This window comes from Rattus norvegicus, chromosome 2 (assembly GCF_021556685.1).
Source record: "Rattus norvegicus strain SHRSP/BbbUtx chromosome 2, alternate assembly SHRSP_T2T, whole genome shotgun sequence".
Lineage (NCBI taxonomy): Eukaryota > Metazoa > Chordata > Mammalia > Rodentia > Muridae > Rattus > Rattus norvegicus.
In genome coordinates, this window is record NC_141535.1 from 37,691,598 (window position 1) to 37,716,775 (window position 25,178).

The 25,178-nt window shown below is 42.4% G+C and overlaps 2 protein-coding genes and 1 long non-coding RNA gene across 6 annotated transcripts in view; 1 reads left to right on the forward strand and 2 right to left on the reverse strand.

The window, feature by feature from the left end:
• The window catches only part of Cwc27 (CWC27 spliceosome associated cyclophilin), a 203,213-nt gene extending 202,201 nt beyond the window's left edge, over positions 1-1,012 (reverse strand). For 2 of the 4 annotated variants that reach the window (XM_087625985.1, XM_087625982.1), the window contains exons 1-2: positions 977-1,012; positions 554-666 (exon numbers count right to left, since the gene is read on the reverse strand). In XM_087625985.1, the coding sequence (XP_087482111.1) occupies positions 554-595 (42 nt within the window). In that variant the 5' untranslated portion in view covers positions 596-666; positions 977-1,012. Of the gene's footprint in view, positions 1-553; positions 808-976 lie in introns of those variants that run through there. The other 2 variants (NM_001013199.1, XM_087625976.1) reach the window with 2 other exon arrangements.
• Positions 1,013-1,053: 41 nt separating this feature from the next.
• Positions 1,054-23,488, forward strand: Srek1ip1 (SREK1-interacting protein 1). Its single transcript, NM_001008373.2, is given in 5 exon segments — positions 1,054-1,231; positions 10,747-10,794; positions 17,218-17,361; positions 18,716-18,788; positions 21,574-23,488. Coding segments are annotated over 5 exon segments (462 nt in total). The 5' UTR covers positions 1,054-1,218; the 3' UTR covers positions 21,758-23,488.
• Positions 9,970-16,829, reverse strand: LOC147996050 (uncharacterized). Its single transcript, XR_015673872.1, has 3 exons — positions 16,180-16,829; positions 11,806-11,979; positions 9,970-10,311 (listed from the first exon to the last, which is right to left on the reverse strand). It is a non-coding gene; the product is annotated as an uncharacterized LOC147996050 (long non-coding RNA).
• Positions 23,489-25,178: the final 1,690 nt, after the last annotated feature.

Sequence of the window (25,178 nt, forward strand, 5' to 3'; positions counted from 1 at the left end):
CTAGCCATATATATATATATATATATATATATATATATATATATACATATGTATATGTATATGTATATACATATATATGTATATATGTATATATATGTATGTATGTATATATATGTATATATATATATATTTGTGTGTGTGTGTGTGGGTGGGTGTGTGTGTGTGTAGCACACCAACCTTGCTTTGTATCATCAGCACCTAGTAGAGTGCGTTGTGCCAAGGAGGCCTTCAATAAATGATGGTAGAGAATGCGCGACCTCCAAGTTAAACAACTAAAAAAATGAACAATCTTAACGTAAGTCTTAAAAACAACAGACACTAGAAGGCGCTCACGTGAGTTGGATCAAGGAAGTTAAGGGGTCAGAAGACTAGCGAATAGAGAAGTTGCTCAATAACTCTCAAAAATACGCTGAGACATGTCACTGTAAATAGTATAAATGCAACAGTGGCCATAAGCATGATGTGGAGGGCAGTCCTTTTGGTCTTTCAACTCCCTTGCCACCCCCAATCAGGTTGCTCTTAATTAGGATGTCCAGGTGGTAGAGGCTCTCACCTTCCCATTCGTGGGCGGCTCCTGGATGTAGATGTTACTCATCTTGCTCACTGCTCAAGACTCCGTTCCTTAGTGTGGCCGCGAGCGAATGGCGGGTCTCTGACGATGCCCACCTGTTAGTAGACAATTCTTTACCTGGGTACTTGGGGAAAACTTTACTCGGTCAGAGTTAGACAGGACAGCCGTACTAAGCACTAGCTACTCCCCCAAACTATCCCCTCATGGACGTCGCCATGTTGCTCCCGGATCGCAGCACCGCTAACTCCGGGAGGGGGGACGTCCCTGTTCTTCAAGAAACTAGAAAAGACTATAAGACCTCTGCAACTTTAGAGAATTTGTCGTGTCATTCATAATACTAGCTAAACGGCCAATCCGTAAATCCGGGTGCTGCGTCCAGGTCCGGTGTTTGCAGATAGCACTCACCTCCGGAAGCTGGCCGAAATGGTTCAGACCACGTGTGCTCCGCGGTAGGACACCCCTGGAAACTGGGTCCGCAGCTTCTTAGTTCCGCCAACCCTGGATGTGCATCCGGCCTTCTCCTGCCCTGTGAAGTTGTAGTGACCGGGTGGGAGAGATCCCTCTGCTAGTGCGTTGTCCTCGCTAAGGACCTGAACGAAACGCGATCTCGAAAGCTCAGGACTCCGGTGACCCCACTCACCTGCATCATGGCAGTCCCAGGTGAAGATCAACCGCAGGGCTCTCTCACTCCAGAGGAATGAGGCGAGCAGGGGAGTCCAGGACCGGGGGTGGCAGGGAGCACTTGGGGATTCAGGCGAAGGCCTGAAAATTTAGAATCGGTTGATTTACATGAAAAAGTTTACACTACAAGTTCAAAGAGGGCTGGGAAAGATCATCTCTGTCATTCTTGTGCAAGCCCAAACTGCACAGGATTACAGGGAAAGTGTATTGTAAGAGGGACAAGAGAGTTGGTGACAATGAGAACTGTAGGCCTAAGGGGACAAGTTGCCCGTAAGACTGTAACTTTCACTGAATTTCAAAATAAAATTCGAAGTGTGAACTTTTGGCGAATCCAGGTGGTACATTGTAGTGAAAGTCATCCAGTCAAGAAGTGCACCTGGGGCTTGTCCTAGCTCTTCCAGCCTTTAGTTACAGTGTAGCTGTAGGCCGGTTTCTGTGCCCTTCTGGGGCCTCAGTTTCCCTCTTAGTTTCAAGAAGGCGCTTCCTTGAATTGTATCAAAGATTCTTTTGTAGGTTCCACTTTGGTGTTCAGAGGTTTCTAACCTAGACACGGCACACTGGGCTCCGGGGATGTTTTTGTTTGCTGCTCCAGTTTACTGGGGAGCCTCAAGAACTTCCCCAAGCCGGCCTTGTCAGAATGTGTTTCTGCAAAAACCCTAATATCGGGCAGGTGTTTTTAAGAGATATACCCACCTTACATCTCCAAGATTCACAATGCATAGTACTGTAGGAAAGGCCCTGAAAATATTTATGAAGCCCCAACTTTGCTTAAAAAACTACCTCTTCCCGCTACTGTTTGACCCCTGGTTTTGTTCTGTGGCAGCCTTTTCTGAACTTTATTCTAGAGCCAGCGGTTGCAGGGTGGGGGTGGGGCTGCTTTCCTAATTTCTGCACTTTGCAAAGGAGCACACCTGGAACTGTGAGAAGAGAGATGACTGTATGTTCTTTATTATGTGTGTGGTGGCGAGCATGATAGACGACACCCTTGCTCTCTTAGGACTCAACAGGGAACAGGAGGAATTTGCAGAAAGTGGAACTAATGGTGCGGCAAGCAAAAACAGTTAGGACACCTAACAGGATTCAGAGAGGACAAACCACGGATGTTCCAGATGAGAGCTAAAGAAATATGAGAGGGGTTGGGGATTTAGCTCAGTGGTAGAATGCTTGTCTAGCAAGCGCAAGGCCCTGGGTTTAGTCCTCAGCTCCTGGGATGGGGGCGGGGGGGGGGGGTGACAAAAAAAAAATGTGAGAGGGCAGGGAACCTGCAGGGAAAGGGAGCAGATATAGAAAGGAAGAGAAAATAGAAGAGCTAACCATCAGCTAACCTGAGAGAAATGAGAAATTAACTAAAAAGATAATTCAAAGTATCTTAACTTTTACTATGTAACCCACATACCTGATACTATGTCAAACATTGTATTTTTTTCCTTTAATAACCACTACTGTGAGATAGCTGATGCTATTCTCACTTCACAGAGGGAGAAACCAAGAGCTAATGTAGGTTATCCAAGCTCTTCCCCACTATGCATACAAATGCGTTCTCCAAGGTATCCATGGCACAATAGATTTCCTGTGACAGAAGGACCTTACAAGCAAAAACAAAGTGTTAGGATGTTAGTAGACAGCAGGCAACCACTTAACAGATTTAAGAAAAATTACATGTTTAGAATTCAGTAACCTGGAGGAGAGTTAGTTACCTTAGAGAACTGTTGGTGCTTAAGGGTGTTTCTGCTGGATTATGTTACCATTGAGGAAGTGGTCCCATTAAGAGAAGCAGCTAACTTGTAGGTGTGTTGGTAGTGGTAGAATCATTAAGAATTGATTGCTTTGATGAGGTGGAAATGGTGGAACCTGGTTCTTGACATTAGCTCATTGAGAAGGCTCCATAACTGGGCAGACATCCCTCAAGATCAGGGATGAGAGACAGCAATGAGGTCAGCCTGGAGCTTGTGTTAAGGTGGATCTGACACAGGAATGGAAGTGGCCAATAGACAGCATGGGAGTAAACAGATACTAGGCAAAAAGTCAGAATCAAAACAACACTTATTATAGCAATAAAGGGATAGCACATGAGGAACTGTATGGACACAGTGGGTGATGTGTGAAGACGTGACTAGAGTCTAGGAATAAGAGCATTTAAGGGGATAGCAGAGAAAAATGAGCCTGCACAGTACTTGTCTAGGCACTTTGAGAGACTCCGGTGACCTCTGCATCACCCAACTGCACCCAGAGTTGGCCTGCTATCACTGTTCATTATTCGAGCAGGTGCTCTGAGCACCCATGTGCTATGAGCACCCCAGGAGGCACACCGTAAAACTTTAGGAATGAGAATGTGCTCCTTAAGGAAAGGGACAAAATGGACTTTTCTTCCAGCTTTGTTTGAGACGCTCTTAAACTTGAAACCAGTGTTAAAAAAAAAAAAATGTTAACCTTTCAATTCAAAATAATGTTGCAAAGCATAATAATAATTTGTGTCATTAAGCTAGATGGAACGACTTACATAAACTGCTTAAACCCACCAAAAAAAAATCAAGATAATAGGCTTGACAGGTGGCTCAAATGCACAATGCCACTGCTTTAGAAAATGCAGACATAGAAGGTGTTAAGGTAATTTCTTGGATGATCGATCCAGACGCCGCATGGAAGGGAAATGGGGCTCCATTGAGGTGATCATCAAGAAGGACAAGTATTGTGTCATGCTCTTTTATTTTAGGTGTGATGGATCCAGCTTGGGGTGACTCACGCCTGGTTATTATAAGGTATAACTATAGAGTAATGAGGCTGCTTTTCACAAACCACCGGCCTTGTCTGCTTCAGCGGTCACGTGCTTCCACCTCCGTTCCCTCAGTATTGTATGCCAGCTTAAACCATTATGTAGGTAACAATGAGATGCTAAAGACTGTAGAAAAAAACTTAGACACTTAGTTATTTGACAAACGGCATTGAGCATAGGGTTCGGTGAGGTTTACTTTCTTTGCAACATTTCTTTGCTTCTAACAGTTGTTCAGTTTAGCTCAGCTGTTGAACTCGTGTCAGTAAGTCACCATTCTCCGTCAAGAGTTGACCTGGCCCAAGTGGCCATGTGTGTTACTGAGCAGGATGGAGCAAAAACTGACCTTTTTCCGTCTCTCAGTGAAGTCCGTGTAGCCAGGGACGAGGATGACAGTAGCTAAGTCATAACAGAAGAAGGAAGTCATACCATAGCCAATTTTCCTCATTCCTCAGCCTTACTATAGGTAACTTCTTTTCTCTCTCACATGGCTGCTGGAACAATGTTCACGAATCAGGTCTGATTCTATCATTCCTGAGGGGCAGACAGCAATCTGTGGATTTTGTAATTCTCTTTAAGCCACTTAACCTTTCATAGGCGCTTTCCTTGTCCCCATAACTAGGGAGGCAGTATCGTGAATTTCTTCAAGCTTCTAAAACATTTGAGTTCCCTTCTGTGCAAGAATGGTGTGTGTACCTCTGAGCATGACCCAATTCTCTTCTACCTTTTCCTGCCCTTCTTATGTATTCTCCAGTGACAGGGGAATAGAAAGCCACCTGACTTGAACTCTTTTCTGACCTCTCTTTGTCATCCCTTCATTATTGGGGTCCTCATCTTACTTGGAGACCATTGCACAACTGCCTTAGATTTCCACCTGTCTGCCACTTTTTTTATGCTTATGAACAAAACTATATGCTGTTTCTCATGTTGCCCAACACAGTCCGTCCTGCAGTACAGCTACATGTACACTACTCTAGGGAATCCAGTACGAGGTAGCTTCTTGGAGCGAGGAGCTTCATTCATCTTTATGGCCTTTCTAATACCAGTTCAGAGTTATACTCATTTACAGGATTTATAGCTCATTTATGACAACCACAATCCAGTGCTGGAAATCTTGCTTCATTAGACAATAGATTATATACCAGGACTTATGGGTACCTGGCCTCCCCAGTTAAGGTCTCATTGATTTGAGGCAAATCAAAGAGGGAAGTTAGGGATCTTAGGTTTGGGAAAGACCACAGACTGCTGTTCATCTCTTACTTGGAGGCAGTTGTAACATGTTTTTGAAGGAGACTTCAGATCTTTCTAACTTGTCCCTGTAACTCCTTGCTCTGTGAAGCTCAGATCTGCCTGAAACTCACAATACAGCAGGCGGGCCTCAAGCTAACTGCTCTAGCTGCAGTCTCTGATTGGTGGGCGTTACACATCCATCTTAGCTTTTTCTCATAGATTATTTTGTGAGGCAAATGGGAGAGTTTTATATGTTTGCCTAAATCAGCTATTTCATATCAGTAGCTTAAGGGATTCTAACTGGATTAGTTTTATCTCTCTTTTAGAGTTCAAATGATTAAGAAGGCATTTTAAACTATACAACAGGCCCTCTTTCAAGAAATTCAGTTAGCTTTTTAATCTGTGAGAAATGTCTAATTTCTGGTTTGTTTGTTTGTTTTCTATTAGTTCCATTACTCCATGTAAGACCCTAAAGGAGAGTATATCTACAACTGTTAGTATAAACCAGTAGAAGGGTTAAACACTTGGGAATTTTATTTTCGCATTCAACTTTCACAGGACAGAACTGTGTTTTATACAGGCATTCCTACTCCTATATTCAAAAAAGAAAGAAAGAAACCTCAATAGTTACTATTCTACTAAAGGAGCCCCCAAAGTATGTTAACTTAAGTGATAAGATTATCAAATGGAAACCTTGTGACAAATCCAACACTCTCTTACTGAATTACCATATTAAAAGTGTAAAGAAGGCACCCTTGGCAGAAGTGATACAGTTGCTAAGTGATGCAGAGAAAGCTTAGTTGCTTTAACTGCTTACTTTTGGAATTAAATTATTATTTCTACAGAGTATTAGGCAGACAATAAAAATAGGAAACTAGCTCTTTGTTCTCTTCTCTTCCCTGCTCTTCCTCTCTTCCCTGTCCTCCACCTCTTCCCTCCACGTGCTCATGGCCGGCCTTTCCTCTCCTCTCCTCTTCTTCTCTCATTAAACCTCTCCACGTGGAAAAAAAAAAAAATAGGAAACTAAGTTCTACTCATCGCTGATATGGCATTTGAGGGGGCTTAGTAAAGAAACCACCTAAATGGCTGCTCTGTGATTACAGGGAAAGGTTTTTATAGATAAGAGGCATCTGGGAGAGTCTGCCTGGGCAACCTCTCAAGGACAGAGAGAAGCCGACTGCCAAGGATGTGGGGACAGAGAAGGTAGCAAAAATGGTTGGAGAGTCCTGCCAGTTATAAGGGGTTATGTTGAGGGGGCAAGGGTTGGGAGGTAGGGGTGGGGTGGACAAGTTAGCTGTAACAGCCTGGGAACTAGTTGGGGCCCTTATCTGTTGGAGGGGAGGCTTGTTGAAGTTATGGAGAAGTAGATGGCATTTCTGTTGATTGCCTGGGGGGGGGGGGGGGGGGGATGGAGAGAAACGACACCCTATAGGAGTAGATAAGAAAGTAATGGCTTGGGTTGGGGATTTAGCTCAGTAGTAGAGTGCTTGCCTAGCAAGCGCAAGGCCCTGGGTTCGGTCCCCAGCTCCGAAAAAAAAGAAAAGAAAGTAATGGCTTTTCCTGGCAAGTAGAAACAAGGTTTCTGAGGAATGTTTGAATGTCCAGCCTGTGCTGAGGAGGTGGGGGGGGGGTGGCCTTGGGACCTGACAGTTTTCCATGTCTGGAGGTCACTTTGAGCCTCGTGTGGGATACATGCTAGAATCTCAGCAATGGAGAGCTAGAGACATGAACAGTGCTATCCCAACTATCAGTGAAGCCCAACTATCCTGCAGAGTAAGTTACTGGCCAGCCAGCTCTATACATCTTCTTTCAAAATTAATTAATTTTTGTCTTGGGAATGATTGGCAATGTACAAACTGCATGTATGTCAAATCCGATGTTTTCTCCTTATTTTGACAGAGCAGCCAAGAGAATCTCTTCATGTTTCCTCCTTCCCTTTCTTTCAGCCCTTCTGGTCCAGGTTTTGAAACAATGTTTCCTCTATGTAACCCCCACAGCTTGTGATCCTCCTGCCTCAGCCTTGTTCTTCCCTAATCCTTTTTTCTCTTCCTGTTGTTTGCTTTTTTTCCTTGCCAACTACTTTACTAAAATATAATTTACATATATTAAAAGGCCTGCAAACAAAAATGTTTAAAGAATTTGTGAATAGGTATGATAGACTATAGAAGAGAAGAAATAGAAAGTTAAGTAAAGTTCAATTTCCTTGTATATAAATGCAATACCACAGATAGTTCTGCTATAGTTTCTTCTTTCTGTATGTTAGAGATTGTTACCCTTCATTAAATACTGGCCTCATTTCCTTCAAACCATAATTTATACAGTATTCTACTTATATTTAAACTCTTTGTGTTCTTAAAGTTACTGTTGCTGTGGTTAATTTTATACATAGTTGTTTTGCATTTGTGCAAGTGAACTAACTGTATGAGTTCCCAGGCATGGGGTTGCTGAATTAAGCCCTTGTGGTTGACTTGGTGTGAAGCTAATTCACACCCCACTGACCCTTCCAGACCATGTCCTTTCAACAGCCTCTTCAAGTCTTTCAAACCTGTGCTCCTCTGATAGGTGAAAGAATCCTGGTACCGTTTTCAATGGGCATCTCACATATAAAGAAAAGTAGGCATCGTCTACGTGTTTTAGATTAATTCCTATTTCTTTATCCATACACTGTCTGGCGCACTGTTTCCGTGCCTTTTCCCTAGTAGCCATTGGTTGTTCTCTAGAATGTGCTGGGGAGTATGCCCTTCCTGGGAGTTACAAGCATTGTTTCACAACTTTCAAGTTTTTGAGTTTGCCCACTGTCTTCTACCCCGTCTCCCAACACACACACAACCTGGTCCTATTTTATGCTTCTGGGGTGACCTTCCGGTTGTAGGTCCTGATTATAAAGGAGAACTTGAAGGGGCAGGCATTACTGGCCAGCCTAAGCAAGCGCAGTGGTAAATAAACCAGGAACATCAAGCCGCTGCACATGGGAGGGAGAGGGGATCTCTGCTTGGGGAAGGGGCCTCACAGTGCGGCTTTGTTAATCAGGTTCACAAGGACTTTTCAGTACCACTGCTCCAGCTAGAGCCCTTGTCTGAACAACAGAAACTAATGATTAAGCTGCAAAGGAAAGATGCCAAGGAGAATCGAAGAAAATCCTCACTAGCAATGCTCACAGAAAAGGTGAAGCGAACCAAACTGAGCAACCTGCCACCGCCGTCAGTGCCTCGGAAGATGGGCCCCGCCCCCTCCCACAAATAGGGTCTCAGGTAGCCCAAACTGGTCTCAATGTATGCAGGCCAGACTAGACTTGAACTCACGATCCTCCTGCCTCAGCCTCCCAAATGTTGAGATTACAGATGCTAGATCTTGGCAACAGGGAGAGCTATGACTATATCACTTTTTTTCAGGTCTTTTTTGTCTTGGTCTCATTGGCCATCTTGCAAATAACTACAAATGAAGCTGGGATCTTAATTCAGCCAAAGGCCAGTGAGGGAGTGTCTTGTAGGGAGATCTGCTTAGTTCTTTTGTCATAAAAAGTTTTGTCTCTGTTAACCTGAGAGAAACCTTATATTCTGTCCCTTCTAAAACTCCAAAGCACGTGAAGAATGAGTTCAGTTCTAGCACAGGCTGAAGCAAGGCAGTTTTACACCTGTCTGTTACTCTTAGTCTGTTGCAGAAGTAATAATGGTGCATGAAGCAGTTTATTCAACATCTGTGGTTTCTATGGAAACAAACTTAACACTGACCCATATTCTCTGAGCTTTTATTGTCAATGCGCAGTTATTTTCATAATGGAGAAGCCTTAGATTAGATTAATCCAGTTTTATTCCACTGTGAATCCCACTAACTTGGTGTGTGGATTCTCACTGGGCAAAGTAGAGACACAGAGTCTATAGGGAAGGGACCAGTACAAGATGCTTAAAAACTTCAGCAGGGATGCCCTTTCTAATTTAAATATGTAAATACTTGAAAATGACAACAGAATTTGAGGTGAAAGCAGGCTTCAGAAGAACTGTAACTAGTGAGTTCTTAGGAAGGTATCACAGGGTGATGAGTGATACCAGAAAGGTGAGCTGTCACTCAGAGGCTAGCTGTCACTCAGAGACTAGCTGACAGTAGGGAAATGTTGCAAACGTCTGTGCTGTGGAGTTTCCAGGAAAGTTCCAATATCAGGGGCATGCTGTGTGTGCTCTCCCAGGGTTCTCTGAGAATTGTCAGCAGCAGTAGAGCTGTTCAAACATACAGTGTTGTAGGATGTGTTTACCATAACAGCTCATCGAGTGTATTATTTTTCCCAAACTAGAAGTAGGAAGAACTAACTAGTGTTTCAGTTTTATCATGGTAAAGAAATAGTTTAAGAATTACTTTCACTTACAATTACTGCTATTTTCTATCCGTTCTCTACATCTTCTATATAGTCTTACATGGGAAATGATAGCTCGCTCCACTTGCAGGACTTGGAACATGACACCCCCTTCCTGAGAGAACAGAAGGATGCTCCATGGGCCTCTCATGGCTTCACAGAAGCCACTGGTAGAAGATAAGATTCATTGTGACATTCAATGGAATATTCAACCATAAAAGAGAATACAATTCTGGTGCCTGCTAGCCTATGCTAGATTCTTGAAAACATTGTGTCAGACTTTTACAAAGGACGAGTAGACTAATAGAAGGTAGACTAGAGTAGCTGAGATTTGAGAAATGCACATGTTTAGTGAGTAGAGTTACTCACCCAGAGAACAGTAGCTGAGAACTGTCCATCATTGTGACCGCTCTCCATTCTGCTGAACTGTACATCTGAAGCGATTAAAATCCTTCTTTCATGTGTATCTTATCACAATCTTAAAGATCAGTTTTCATTCATTCCTAGTGTTTATATCTTCAACACCTTCTGTATGTACTGATCACACAGAAATATTTGTAAATTTTTATCAAATTGGAATGTGTGACTGCTTTGTTTTCATGTTGCAAAGTTCAAGTGCTGAATTTAAATGTTTTTTAATACCTTAGAATTACAGTGAATTTTATAGATGGAATTTCACCAATTTTCTTGAGAAAGGTGGAATTATTTTTTCTGAAAGACAAAAAAAAAAAAAACCCATTAGTTGCACCTTAATGTGTAAGTGCATGTAAACACACACACACACACACACACACACACACACACACACACGCTGAGTATAAATTAATTACATTTCAACATTAAGCCGTAGTATCCTATGATCCTTTTCCCCCATGTTGTGGGATTCCTAAAATGTTTAAGTTCTCAGTTATAGTGCTGCGTTCCTATTGAATTAGCAAAAAATATGGTCTTAAAATATTGGTCAAATGATTTGGGTAAATTCACTTTCAGTGAGTTGACTGTTCGTTAAAATACTAATGTTACTAAGATTAGAGGTTTTTCCCAGGAATTTTAGTACAAAAGGTTATCTTAGGTTTTTAATCATATGATAAAGTCCTTATTCTCACTTACATGTATTTCCCCACATGTTTTTCATATGTATTTCAGGTTGCAACAAGGACAATGTCCGAGCAGGCTGCAGAAAATGTGGCTACCGTAAGTGTGCTGAAAAGCAACATTCTGTCTACTGTGATTGTTTTCTAGGGCCATTGCTTCCTGGGGGCTGGATGACTTGGCATCCTGACTTCTGTGGGTGGCCCCGAGCCCTTCCTAGGGTTTGTATTGGACTCGATATGTGGTAATTAGAGAAGATGCTGTGAGATACTAAGGGTTGGCTGTGGACTGTTTGGAGAAAATAGAACTAAAATAATGGAAAACACAAAAGGAAAAGACTATGTATAAAGAAGAGTATGTGATGCTGGAGAGATGGCTAGGCACTTTGGGGCACTTGTCCTTTAGAGGACAGGGGTTCGATTCCCAGCACCCATGTGGTAACTCATAACCAACTGAAACTCTAGTTCCAGAGATCAAGCATCCTTCTCTGACTGCTACACACACATGGTACACATACATACATACTTGCAGGCCACACATCCCCAAAAATAGAATAGGTAAATCTTTTTAAAAAATGTAAGTATGTATATAATGTTTGTATGTGATATCTATATCTATATCTATATCTATATATATCATATATACACATATATCATATACATATAGTATCTCTCTCTTTCTGGATACTGGATGAAGAGGTAAAGGCATTGAAATGATTATTTAATGTTTCCTGAATGTATCCCTTTGAATAAGGATTTGATTGGTCCCAGAATGCTGCTCATGGGTTGAGTTAAATGATAAGTTCAGTGCGATTAATCTAATAGAATAGAAAGTATACCCAAGCCTGTGTGATTGCATACTGTATCACAAATGTGATTTTATTCTGTAAACAGCATTCCTGGAGCTTACATCAAGCAGCTCTATAGTCCTCACCAATAAATAATTATCCTGGAAGCACTTGCTGTCTCTAAAGTTGTTTGACATCCATGCCAGCTACACAGAACTGTTAGGATATCCCAGTTCATCAAAGGGTTATGTTCTAGCAAATACAAGTGGTTTAACAAAGAATACCAAGAAATTGATTTATGAACTTTGTCATTAGAAAAAACTTACCAACAAGTACCACAGACCACAGTTAGACTCTGCGAAGGTTTCTTGATCTTGATTCTTATGAATATTGATGCGTCTGGTGGTTCTGGCACAGATGACTCGGGTGCCCGCCTCAGCACTTACTGGATGTGCAGTAGTTGGCATGTGGCTCACCCAGTCTGTACTTTGGTTTTCTTTCTGCAAAATGACAGTTACAGTATTGTACTGATTACACTTTTACTGCTGTGAAGAGACACATGACCAAGGCAACTCTTATACATCAAGCATTTAATTGGGGCTGGCTTACAGTTTTAGAGGTTCAGTCCATTATCATTATGTCATGAAGCATGGTAGCATGTAGGCAGACATGGTGATGGCAGAGCCAAGAGTTTCATGTTCTTTATCCAAAGGCAGCCAGGAGGAGGCTAGCTTCTGCAGGCAGCCAGGAGGAGGCTAGCTTCTGCAGGCAGCCAGGAGGAGGCTAGCTTTTGCAGGCAGCCAGGAGGAGGCTAGCTTCTGCAGGCAGCCAGGAGGAGGCTAGCTTCTGCAGGCAGCCAGGAGGAGGCTAGCTTCTGTACTGGAAGAAGCTTGAGAGACCTCAAAGCCCGCCCCCACAATGGCACACTTCCTTCAACAAGGCCACACCTCCTAACAGTGTCACTCCCTGTGGCCAAGCATTCAAACACAGGAATCTATGGGGGCCAAGCCTATTCAAACCACCACAAGTACCTAACCTCATACAGGTTGCTGAGTACTTAGTGTGCTTGTGCTGAGTAATGACTTCAGGTCGCTGGCTCGCCATAGTAGGTCCTTACTTTCACTACAGGGTAGGAGAGTGGAGTTCAGACTCTGGCTACCAGATTTCATGCTGTGTGGCGCTCTCTGTTTTCTTGCTATAGTGGCAAAATATATTGCCTTAGTGAGGGTTTCTATTGCTGTGAAGAGACACCATGACCACAGCGACTCTTTTCTATTATTATTAAATTTATTTACTTACTTAGCAACCCTGTATCAGCCACTCCTCTCCTCCCAGTACCCTCATGCAAGTCCTCCCCCATTCTACCTTCTCCTTTTGTTTGGCTTCCCACTGAGGCCAGCCATTTAGGGGTGGGGGATCCACAGGCAGGCAGGCAGGCAACAGGCTCAGGGACAGCCCCTACTCCAGTTGTTGGGGGACCCCCCTGAAGACCAAACCGCTCATCTGCTACATAGACCACAGCAACTCTTATAAAGGAAAGCATTTAATTGGGGCACCAAGACCAAGGGCAGCTCTCATACATAAAATATTAATTGGGACTGGCTTACAGTTTCAGAGGTTTAATCCATTATTCTCACCATGAAAAGCATGTCAGTGTGCATGCAGACCTGGTGCTGGAGGGGGAGCCCAGAGTTCCACATCTTGATCCAAAGGCAGCAGCAGGAGAGAACTGGCTTGAGATTCTAAGACCTCAAACCCCTCCCCCACAAAGACACCCTTCCTCCACACCTACTCCAACAAGACCACACCCCCTAATTTTGGCACTCCCTATGGGGGTGTGGTCTTGTTGGAGTAGGTGTAAAAATATAAAAAATAAAAAATATAAGGTTGTCTTTTACCTTGCTTAGGTCTGGCACCACGGTGCCCCAAGATATCTGTTGGGTATCTTAATTTTCAGTCAGCAAAGTGTCTCACCTGCTCTGCTCCATCCCCTATCACACTGCCAAAGGCCTCTCTCTGAGCTGTCAGCAATCTCTCTACCTATCTAGTTCCCAAGGCAGGTTTCCATGCCAGAAACACACATCCCAACTCCGTGGTGGCCCAGACCAGCCGCCCCACACTCCATTACACTTAAATCTACACACACGAAAGAACATACAGCACAATAACCTTTGATCCAATTGATAAGATATAATTGCCCACCTAAACATACAAAGCCCAGTACCAGCCATCCCTTAAGAACATTAATAACAACCTGTAAATACACAGAGCAGAATCTTAACGTCACCTGCCATATTGTCCTGCCATAGCTTCTCTCCCTCTCCCTCCTGTCTCTTCCTCCTTTCCGTTCCAGTCACCTCCTTTTCCTTCGAACTTTTCTCCCGCCCATCCTTCCTTCTCGTCCAATGACAGGCTTCCTTCTATCTTATACCTGCCTCGCCTGTGACATCATCCCACAGACCATGAATTCGAACACATGGGTCTACCAGGGCCATTCCTATTCAAACCACCACATGTATCAACTGTAAAATGTTAACCTTTCTCAATATATATGTTCCATTTCTGTAGAAATATTCTTAGGAGTAGAATTATTGAATTGCCTTGTGGACTTTTTGAGAAGCCCTCTAACTTTTGCACACTGACTATACTTTATATTCTTACTAATAATAAATAGGGCTTCCCACGTTCCCTCATCCTCACTGGCATTTATTACTTTTCCAATTTGATGAAATCTATGGATGGGTGTTGATGAGAATATCTGACCATTTTCCCCAGTTCCAAATACAGATGGGGTGAAAACCCTCAGATTTCCCAAGTGAAAAGGGCACTTGCTTCATTCAGTTGGCTGCTGACCTCCCCCTCGGTGAGAGACTGGGCACTCAGCGTCCAGTTAGCCATTGCACCGTTCCTTTTCTGGTCACTGTGATAGAATGCCTGAGGAGACAACAGAATGGGAGGGATTGCTTCTCCTTAGCTCATGGTCTCCTGGGCTCTGTTGTCTCCGAGCCCACCTTAAGGCAAAGTAAGATGGAGGATGTGTGTGTTCATCTCACCACAGACAGGAGGTGGAGAGAAGTTCTGTAGGCTGGCACCTTTTTCCCCTGTCTTGCATCCTGACAACTTATGGGAAGGTACAACCCACATTTGGGGTGTGCCGTACTGAACCCCACCTGTCACTAACTAGGAGTCTGATGATTTGGCTACTCTACTTAGCCAGCTTGCCCCAGGGATCCCCCGTGTCTGGTGTCAGAGGACTACAGGTGGCCACCATGCCCACCTGACCTTTTTGTTTTGTTTTTAACAATGGCTATAGTTTTAGAGGATCCAAACTCTGATCCTCACAGTCGAATCGAATGGCAAGTGCTTTGTCCCTGAGCTAACTCCCTAGCCCCTTACGTTCTACTAACTCTTTACCGTTCATCATCTGAGAGTCTATTTAGAAAAGAAGCCACAAGGAGACAAATAGTTGGAGACACAATGATATCCTAAGCGTCTTTCACTTACACCTAGTAAGAAAAACAACAGCAACAGACAAAATACAATCTCCATTGCAGTGTCACGAGCAATTTACCACGTCACTGTCATTAATTTGAAGCCAGACCAGCTGTGAGGACTCCTTAGCATTTTCTTACATGTTGATTTCAGTGCCAGGCATTTGGGCATAAAGCTAACTTGACTAAAGTGAGATTGTGTCAGGAATTCTGGTCCCGATAGCAAGCCAGCCTACAGTGCAAAGCCCTCGTGTCTGTGCTAAGTGCACTGGAGGGAAATAATGTGATAATAACAGAATCAAACCCAAGAAACCTAACTCAAAAGAAGGAAAGGCCACCACCCAACTGCTGGCAGGCAAAGGGTCTTAAAGGGAAAGCAGAGGGCGAGTGCTGTCTGTACAGGGAGTCACACATTCACTAAATGCCATCAGAGTGTGTGCAGTTAAGCCCTAGAGCCCTGATGTGGCAGGATGCCTAGAGCAGAGCCTCTTACATAAAGCCAGGATCCCTGCCCCACCTGTGAGGCAGAAATTAGGAAAATTTCACTTAACCACTTAGGGAAATTAGCAAGACCACTCGTGTTTGAGAACCTGCAAAACAGCAATTACAAGGTAAGAACAATAAGGACGTGGCATTCAATCTGTACCCTGCAAGTGTAAGGAACAAACTGTACCGTTTGCATTGAGACAGGAACTATTTCTCCAGTGCTGAGAAATCGCTATTCAAAAGCAGTCTTCCAGAGGCTGCCGCTATAGCTCTACTAGTAGATCATTTGCCCAGCGTGCACTAAGTTGTGAGGTCAGTCCGTTGTGCCATGTAAACCACAGGCATAGGGACCCACACCTGTAATCCCAGCTCTGGAAGTACTTTAGAAGACAGGATGGGATGGGACCGAGGCAGAACTTCCAGAAGGTTTAACAGAATCACTCAAACACTCTCCCCCTCCCCCTCCCCCCCCTCTCTCTCTCTCTCTCTCTCTCTCTCTCTCTCTCTCTCTCTCTCTCTCTCTTTCTTGTGCTTTCATGCCTGTGTTTCCCTTAAAATATTCCAGGTGAGTGTGAAAAATTGTTAACATGTGGATGACATGGTACAGACAGTAGTTCTGTTCTTGTATATGGCATTTGTAAATATCTAAAATACACAGTAAATGCTTTCCCTAGTTAACTATCTGGTTGCTGTGACAGAGTCCCAGCCAGGAAGCATACTTACAGGAAGATGGGTTTCTTTAGGCTCACAGTTTTGAGGTGCAGTTCATCCTGGCAGAGAAGTCATGGCAGCAGGTTCTGAGGCAGCTGGTCATATTGTATCCACAGTCAGGAATGTCGTTGCTAAGCTGACTTTCTGCTTTAGATGTGTGTGTGATCACTCACGTGCCATGGCAACATGTGGACACCAAAGGAAAACTTGAGCAGTTTGTTCTCTTCTTCCACTGTGTGGGTCCCAGGGATGGAACTTATATCGTTGGGCTCAGTAGTAGCAAATGGCTTTACCCACTGAACCATCTTGTCGGCCCCTTTGTGCCCTCTCTGTTCAGTCCAGGATCCAGCCCAAGGAACGCTGCTACCCACGTGTAGGGTGAGCCTTCCCACTTCCGCTAACCTAATCCAAGCCCTCAGAGCAGGCAAGAGACTTGTTTTCAGGTGAGCCTCGATCCTCCCGAGATCAAATCAGCAATAGCCATCACAGTGAACAATTATCGAAGCTTCCTTACTAGAACAATTTTAGGCAAACTGATATCAGAATTTAAATATTAGTTTTTGAATCCTTTAAAGGGGTTGATGCTTACCCGTTGTGGCAACTTAGATGATAGCTGTAACTGCATGAGTTAATAGTCAAGCTGAGGAGGAAAAGCTGCAGGGAGGAGATCAAATATAAAGTTTCTTGTATAAGAGGATGTTGTTATTTACCCCTGAGCGGGGTGGCGGGGGTGGGGAGCACCCTCATAGAAGCCCGGGGGAGGGGGGATGGGATGGGGGTTTCTGGAGGGGAAAACCGGGAAAGGGGATAACATTTGAAATGTAAATAAAGAAAATATCCAATTAAAAAAAAATTTCCAATGAAGATGGGAAAAGTTCTGCTGGAAGAGCGTATTCACTCAAAAAACATAGGGAATAGTACTAAACCGCCCTCACCAAACACAAGTTAGGCTTTGGTGTTACTGAACGTACTCGGTTGCCTACTGTGGCGTAGCGAAACAAAGAGCACAGATGCGGATGTAGTTTTTTCCTTCTTGTTTTCCTTATTTAGCTGGTCATCTGACTTTCGAGTGCCGCAATTTTCTTCGGGTAGACCCCAAAAGGGACATTGTGTTGGACGTCAGCAGCACAAGCAGTGAGGACAGTGACGAAGAAAGCGAGGAGCTGAACAAGCTTCAGGCTCTGCAGGAGAAAAGTAAGCCGTGGCTTCTCTCCATTGTCCTCTTCTGAGTCACTGAACGCTTATGTAACTGCTCCTCACAGAGGTGTCTTTCCTGTTGCATGCGAGGGCTACAGCATAGGTGAGAACATCGGCTTTGATGGAAGTCATTGACAGATACAGTAATCAGTTATGAGACCAGGAGGCAAGTCAGCCAGCGTCCATAGTTGGCATTTTTGCTTTTTCCTCGTCTGATGCCCATTACACAGGTATAGCACAAACATTGGATTGTCAGGTCCCACTGACAAATAGCAGAGATTTTAGACAATCGGTAACTTGCCAGCAATAGTAAGAACACAAAGAATCCTAGGCATAGGCAAGCAAGAATTCTAAGTCTACCAATATATAAGCCTCAGGAATTTCTTTTCTGCTTTTGAACATACTCTCACCAAGATTTACCTAAGTGGGGTGGGAGAGTGGGAGAGATGGCTCAGCAGTAAGAGGGCGCCTGTGGTTCCAGGGGAACTGAGTTCAGCTCCCACCTCAGGAAGCTCACAGCTGCTTGTAAGTCTACCTCCTCTGGCTTCCACAGCATGTACACACAAGGCATACAGTCACATAAGCAAAAGTAACATTTAAAATCATTAAAAGATTAATATAAGAAGCTTTTATATTACTTTAAAGCAAAACAAAATCCAGCCGCAATTGACTGTAAAAGGAGCATCTCTCTCTTTCGTTTTATAGTCTTGAGTATAAAAGCCTTGTTATTGTAGTGGCATAAACATGAAGTTTACACGATTACATACACTTTAGAGAGCTTTAAACAGTAAGTTTTGTGTCATTGCCACTTAGGGTAAGAGAAGCAGCTCAATGAGAGGAGGCCAGCGGGGCTGTCTCAGAGTCTGTCTTTTTGGGCTACCTCAGATGCTTAATACCATGAACTTCCTCCTTAGCTGCTCCGGCCGAAGCCCATTGCATGTGTGCTTTTCATGTTCACGTTTCTTTGACTCCTCTTCCTCTGTGACACAGAAGTTGGGTCGTGGGTCCGTTGTTTGATTTTTGTAAGTGTTCCTGTTTTCCTCTCGGTACTAATTTCATTGCAGTCAACAAGGTGCCCAATAGGATCTCGTCCTTAAATTTGTTAAGACAAGGTTTATGTGCTAGTGGAATCTTCCAAGGTATCCTAGCTGAAGATCTTACCATTACATTATTTTTACTATTCATGAAAGAAGCCATCTAGGAGGCCTTTGGTGGCTTTTACTTCTTACTCCTGTCTTTGTTGTCTTTGTCCTTCTAAGCTATAAACTAAAATCCGTGAGTGCACACACACAACATTCTAGGACAAGGACTCATAGTGACTTGGTTTTCCCCCTTACCTTCTTCCTTACAGGAATAAATGAAGAAGAAGAGAAGAAAAAGGAAAAAAGCAGGGAGAAAATTAAATTGAAAAAAAAGAGGAAAAGGTACATTTTAATGGATTATTTACTTGCTGGAAAAGAAAACTGGAAGCTGTTAGCTGAGCAAGGATTACAAATTTCATTTTCCATGGAGTCCTGTTAATGAGTGCTTATTGTCAGTGCTTTCTGTATGAGAGTGAGATGTTTAGTTTAGTAAAATAGCAAGTATCCTCTACATTAGAAAATAGAAACCAGAAATGAAGTCACTGCTCAGTCCCATATTCTCTGGAGCAGATCAGGTCCTGAGCAGTAACCACACCCCTTTCCCTTGTACGTTTGTATTCTGCATGTTGCCTTGATAACAAGAGCTGATCTTAGCTGGGTACACATCTAAATTCTTCACTTATAGTTTGTGCTCATTTTAAAATTGGGTTCTAAATACCCATATTCTCCTATCAATACCATGACTAATAAATTAATTAATTTACTAATGAAATTTAATAGAGTTTTATAAGCCCAGACTTTCTTCAGAACTTTCACAACCCTCACTAGTCATTTTTGGATATTTAGTCTGGTAAGACTTTTAATGACTCATTAAAGAAATTGGTCAAATTCAGTAAGAGACAGCTCCACCCCTGGTTATTAAGTACAGTCTCATACTAAAATAAGTAGACATGTTTTAAGCACTTGATCATAGTAAGGGCTGGTCTGGACTTTATTCTCTCAGAATTTCTTTTTAATCAGGTGTTGCCTGTTTATAATTTTATAATGTACTTGATTATGTATATTTTAATGCATCAGAAAATTTGTAAATTGTAGAAAACAGCTCACTTTCAAGTGTTGGGAGTTAAATAGTCTATACTAGGAGCATAGAGCTCAGGTTTCTGACTGGTGTATTATTATTTGTGCTAACGCAAAAGGCTGGATTGCTTACAGGAAACACAAGGCTATATTGTGTTTCAGGTTCTGATATATTTGTGTGTCCATATAACATATGGGTATACCCATATATACACACATATGCATATATACAGACACACACACACACACACACACACACACACACACACACATTCAGACCTGTCTATGCCAAGCCTTAGGCCCTGAAACCCACACTTCTTCATGCATATAGAGATAGCTACCTAATAGTGTGCTATTCTCAAACTTAGTTTTGCCTTAAACCTAAGAATCCAGGACTAAAACAACTAAAGAAAAATGCACAGGCCTAGAAGAACACGTGTGGATGCAAATAAGTAGGCCAGCAAGATAAAAAGAAAGATGTGAGGGAAGCTTGGGGTCAGAGACAGGGATCCTTGAACCCTGCAGGCTTATGAGTTCACTTTCGCCCCTATGTCTGTTCTGCAGTTTCTTAGTTTGGGTTATAGTCCTAATATTTACATTGTGGAGCTAGCTTTTAAACAGTTTTTTATCTAAGACATATGTCTTAGTTAGGGTTTCACTGCTGTGAACAGGCACTGTGACAAGGCAATTTTTATAAAGGAGAACATTTAACTGGGGCTGGCTTACAGGTTCAGAAGTTCAGTCTGTTATCATCAAGGTGGGAGCATGGCAATGTTCAGGCAGGCGTGGTGCGGGAGGAGCTGAGAGTTCCACCTCCTATTCCAAAGGCAGCTAGGAGAAGACTGGTTTCCAAGGAGCTAGGACAACGGTTTTAAAGCCCATGCCCACTGTGACACACTTCCTACTCCAACAAGGCTACACATCCAAATAGTGACCCTCCCTGGGCCAAGCATATTCAAAGCACCACAACATAATTTCATAATTCCCCCTTCCCTTTTCCTTCCAACCCCCCATACACCCCTCCACTCACTCTCAAACTTAAGGCTTCTTTTTTTTAAACTTTCAAATATTATATTTTTATGTGGATACATAGATAGATGATAGATAGATAGATAAATAGATAGATAGTTGGATGATAGATGATAAATAGACTCCTAAATATATAAATACAACCCGCTCAGTCCACATACTATTACTTGTATGGATAACTTTTAAGATGCCTGCTGCAACTTAAATTAACTCAGCTTCTGTGTTGTCATATATTTTTAGTTTGGACATAGGTAAAATGCTGTACTTTACATGATGAGATCTGAAAAGATGACCTTTTTCTTTTTTATTTTTTAGTCCCCACTCCGACTCCACATGCCCAGATGAGGGAAGGAAATTCTATGGGTGCTCCCTCTCAATTTCATGTTAAAATATTAGAAGAATATAGTAATAAATCGTCCTCCTTCACCTACATGAAAGTATTCATTTTAAAACCTCCCTTTCTATAACTAATAAAAATCACTTGGAAATACAAGTGCTCGTTTCTATCACTCTGCAAACAGGAAGAGCAAGTTCATTATCATGAAAAATCACAGGAATTACAGGAGTGCTTTTATTTTGTTAATTTTTAGCTCTTACTCATTCACACTGAAGAACAATTAGGATCCTCTTTATACGGAGCCATAATTGCATCCTTTTGTGACTTAAGAGAACATGCTAACAAGTTATTACATACACGAGTGGGTTGTCTGCATGAGGTCAGTGAGCTCCACTTCAGTTTCCTCTGTCAGATTCTGAAGGGCAGGCAGCACAGTCTGCAAGCCTGCGACAGGCCCAGAAATGGACCTTAATTCCCTAGTGTCGAGCAGAATGGAGACCGTAGCTTCATCGGCAATTGTGAGCAAGCAGGGAAAACCGAATGCTGCATTTAATGAAACTAGAAAGCAACTTTTTAGTATCTGTGTTTACTCCTCCTCCCAAGGCTTGAGGCAGCTCAGGTCCTGTGCAGCTGAAGACTCTAGTCCTAACTGCAGTGCCAGTCACGGTGTGTTCTTGCCCATAGGTCTAACTCCAGCACCACTGAAGAGGACTCTTCAAAACAAAAGAAACAGAAGTATCAGAAAAAAGAAAAGAAAAAGGAAAAAAAGAACAAATCCAAAAAAGGAAAACATCACAAAAAGGAAAAAAAGAAGAGAAAAAAGGAAAAGCGTTCTTCCCCTAACCGTTCTGAAGTCACCAAAAAGTAACAGAGTCTTGGGCCTAACTCAGGAAATTGAAGAATTCAGTTTTTTTAAGTATTGAACCTTCCTTGGAATTGCTATATAATTACGCTTTGCAGAAAAATCCCAGCCTCTTCCATAAAGACGTTTTTCACCTCCTGGGGCCCTTCCCTCCCTGCCCGTCTGTATTAAACCCATCTCCTTACTTGACAGCTTGTCCCAAGTCTAGATGTGTGTGCACTCACAGCACATCACTTTGGCTGTTTGTGTCTCGATGTCTAGCTGTCTCGGTAAGTTAATTAGCACGAGGCTTTCCTGCGATCAAAGGAGTAATCTACATGGCAGCTCCTGAGTCATGTCTGCCTTCCAGTGGTAAAGCTGCCTCGGCGGTAGTGATTCGCTCTTGATACTGAATAGCTTTATGTACTCTGTAATGTATGGAATAGTGAAGCTCTTCACTATTGTTTTAAACCTCTAGACTTTTTAAATAACATCACTGAGGATAAAACCACTTTACTGATCTTAAATAGTAAGTTTTTAAATGAGTGGGATCTACAGGAAGATAATAATGAAAGTATTTATAACAGTGTCATTGTTTTATGAAATGCTTGTTTCTGGCACTTGCCTCCCATGATTTTACAACAATTAAAACAGCCCTGTTTTTAAAACAATCATCTAGCTTACTAGAAAGTCTGGCAGGGAGATTCTGTGCTGGTCCAGACTATTAGGGTAGATGCTGGGTTGATCTACAAATGGGCCACATTGGCATATCTTAGGCGATACCTCAAACACAGGGCTCTCTGTGTGGTAACAGCAAAGTCCTCATTACAACTGATTTCTACTATGTCCAGTGTATGCAATACTTGCATATATGTGTATTATGGCAGTTTTTAATGAATGTTTGCATATATATTTATTTTTTCTGAAAGGGTTTTAGAGTGAGTTTCACACTGAACTTCTGGCTTCGTGGATAATCAATGTTGATATTTTCTCTTTCACTTCAGTCACAGATCTTAGTAGCACTGTGAGAATTTTTAAACTAAGATTTTCATCCCGTACTTTTTAAAATTGAAGACTTGGAGGTAGCACCATGAAAGCCTTTGTATAGTAATGAAGTTTGTATATAAATAAGAATGTTCAGTGACATGTTAGCGGATTTAAGTGTTTCTTACATTTTTAACTTCATGGTCATCAGTGTAGTTTAACATCTAGTATTCCCTAATGCCAGCATGTTAACTTACCGTGCCATAAAAGCATTGAAAACCAACCTGTTATCATAGGACAGCTCCAGAGTTTCTGAGTGCCTTGTTATGCTGCACTTAATACATCTTCCGATTGGTAAGTACACTTGTGCTGGGCAAATTTATGGCCATAAAATCAGATACATACACGTGGCCTTGCAGGCCGAGAGCTTTACCAATTTTCCCCTTACCCAGCACCCAAACTGACATTTCCTGATTGCCTCAGGGACGCCTGGGAAGTCCCCTAACACCCTCGTCTCTCTCTGCTCAGGTTGCAGAGAAGCTGCAGCACAGCCTTCCACACACCGCTCCCTCACACTGACGTACGTGCAGCTTCCGCTCTTCCACAAACTGGCTACTCTCCCAGCCCATAGAAACGTAATCTTGTTTAGAGTGTTATCAGTTGTTTGAACTAAAGCACAGAACTTTGAGATTTTTAAGGAATTGTTTTGTCTATGCTTACTTTGTGGAAGTTCAGTTATCTGAATTAATAAAATATTATTTGGATTAATAAAAATAAATGTCGTTTTTAAAATACTTTTTTACAAATAGCAGGGAGCTCCACAGTTAAACGCACACTTTTGCCACTCCTAGGGAGGACCTTAGTTTAGTTCCCATCACCCTCTCTGGGGGTTCATGAACCCCTCTTGCCCTGTTACTCTAACTCCGAAGGACCCCATACCTTCATCTGACTTATGTGGTACCTGTGGAGATGCTCACAAAGATTCACACATGCAAGTAAATTTAAGTTGTTGGTTTTTTTTTTTAATTTTAAGCTTAAAAAGAAATCGTGAATACTACATAAATGGCCTCATCCCATTGTGAGTGTAACACTATTAGCGATGGCAGCTGAAAATGAATAGTTCATCTCATTTATAAGTTTTACTTCTGCTAATCTTAAGAAAATGTAAATTGACATATGAGGGTTATTTTTCCTTCCAGTTGTGACAAAGCTACTGATCCAGAAGTGTCACATACAGTCAGCTTCTCATTCAGCAATCTGCTCCAGAAAATACACGATTTCAATGGACTGGTCATTTCCCCAGAAATAATCCTAACAGTATTAATAAGTTTCCCCATAATATTTGTATACCTTATGAACTATCTCATCTGAGTAAAGTCATTTCACTAAAATAAGAAGTTACTGTTCTTGTTGTTGGACTGAGGTAGAAATAGTAAAATTCATGAAATTTCTTTGTAGGCAATACAAAAGAAATGGAAAGAAAACTTTGGTTAGTAATAACTGTCCAGAAGTGCTCATATTGTAACTCTGTAGCCTGGGTCTGAACCACCCTGACTACGTTCTGTCTCCTCTCACCTCTGTGCAGCCTTTGACCGTACCACTCTGAGCACGTTCTCTCCCCTGTGGAGCCCCCAGCAAAGTCGATAGCTTCTCGGAGCCTTGGCGCCTCTTGCTTATGAAATATTATGCTATGTTTTCTCAGATCACGTGTAGCCCTTAATGTATCTGATTATCAATAATATTTAAGTGCAGTTCAAACAATATCCTTTTTTTTAGCAGGGACTGTAGATACAGCCAGCATTCTGTAAAGTTTGCATTTATTATTTTAACTGGTAAACATATCAACTTAAGTAGATAAATGGTATTTGATTCATTTTGTTATGGCCCAGTTTTATGCCATTTTCACCAAATGCAGACAGAGTTTGCACGTTTACAAGATTTCTGTCTGTAGCAAAATTATTGGAAGCTGCCATTTTTAAGCTGACTGGCCTGCTCCCAGGGTTTCCCATTCTCTTCTGGGATCTGTTATCTACAAGCTCTAAGGTTTGTTTTTCTTCGTTCCTTGCATTAAGTACATCACTTCCTATCCATTTAGTGGTAAATGACAGGCTGGACAACCGTGGGTATCTGTACTTACAACTCTGTCTACAGTTAAAAGATTCTATGTTATCCGCAGCCTTGAAGTAACTGGTGAAGTAACAGAGTTCTTACTAGCGGCTGTAGACTGCCCCGCTGCTTCCCTGAAGAGCTTGCCTTCCAGCTGGTGTGAGGGCCACTCATTCGGACCCAGAAGATTCATGGAAAGAACTACAGATGTTGGCAGCAGTTAGAGGCACTCCTGAGTGAACATAACGCCTGAAGTGTAGTTCTTAACATTAATGAGAGGAGTCTGGGTGCTTCTTGACTTGAGTGAGTGCTGTCAAGAAACAGGATGATGAGCTGGAAATGAACAGTGTGTCTGAAA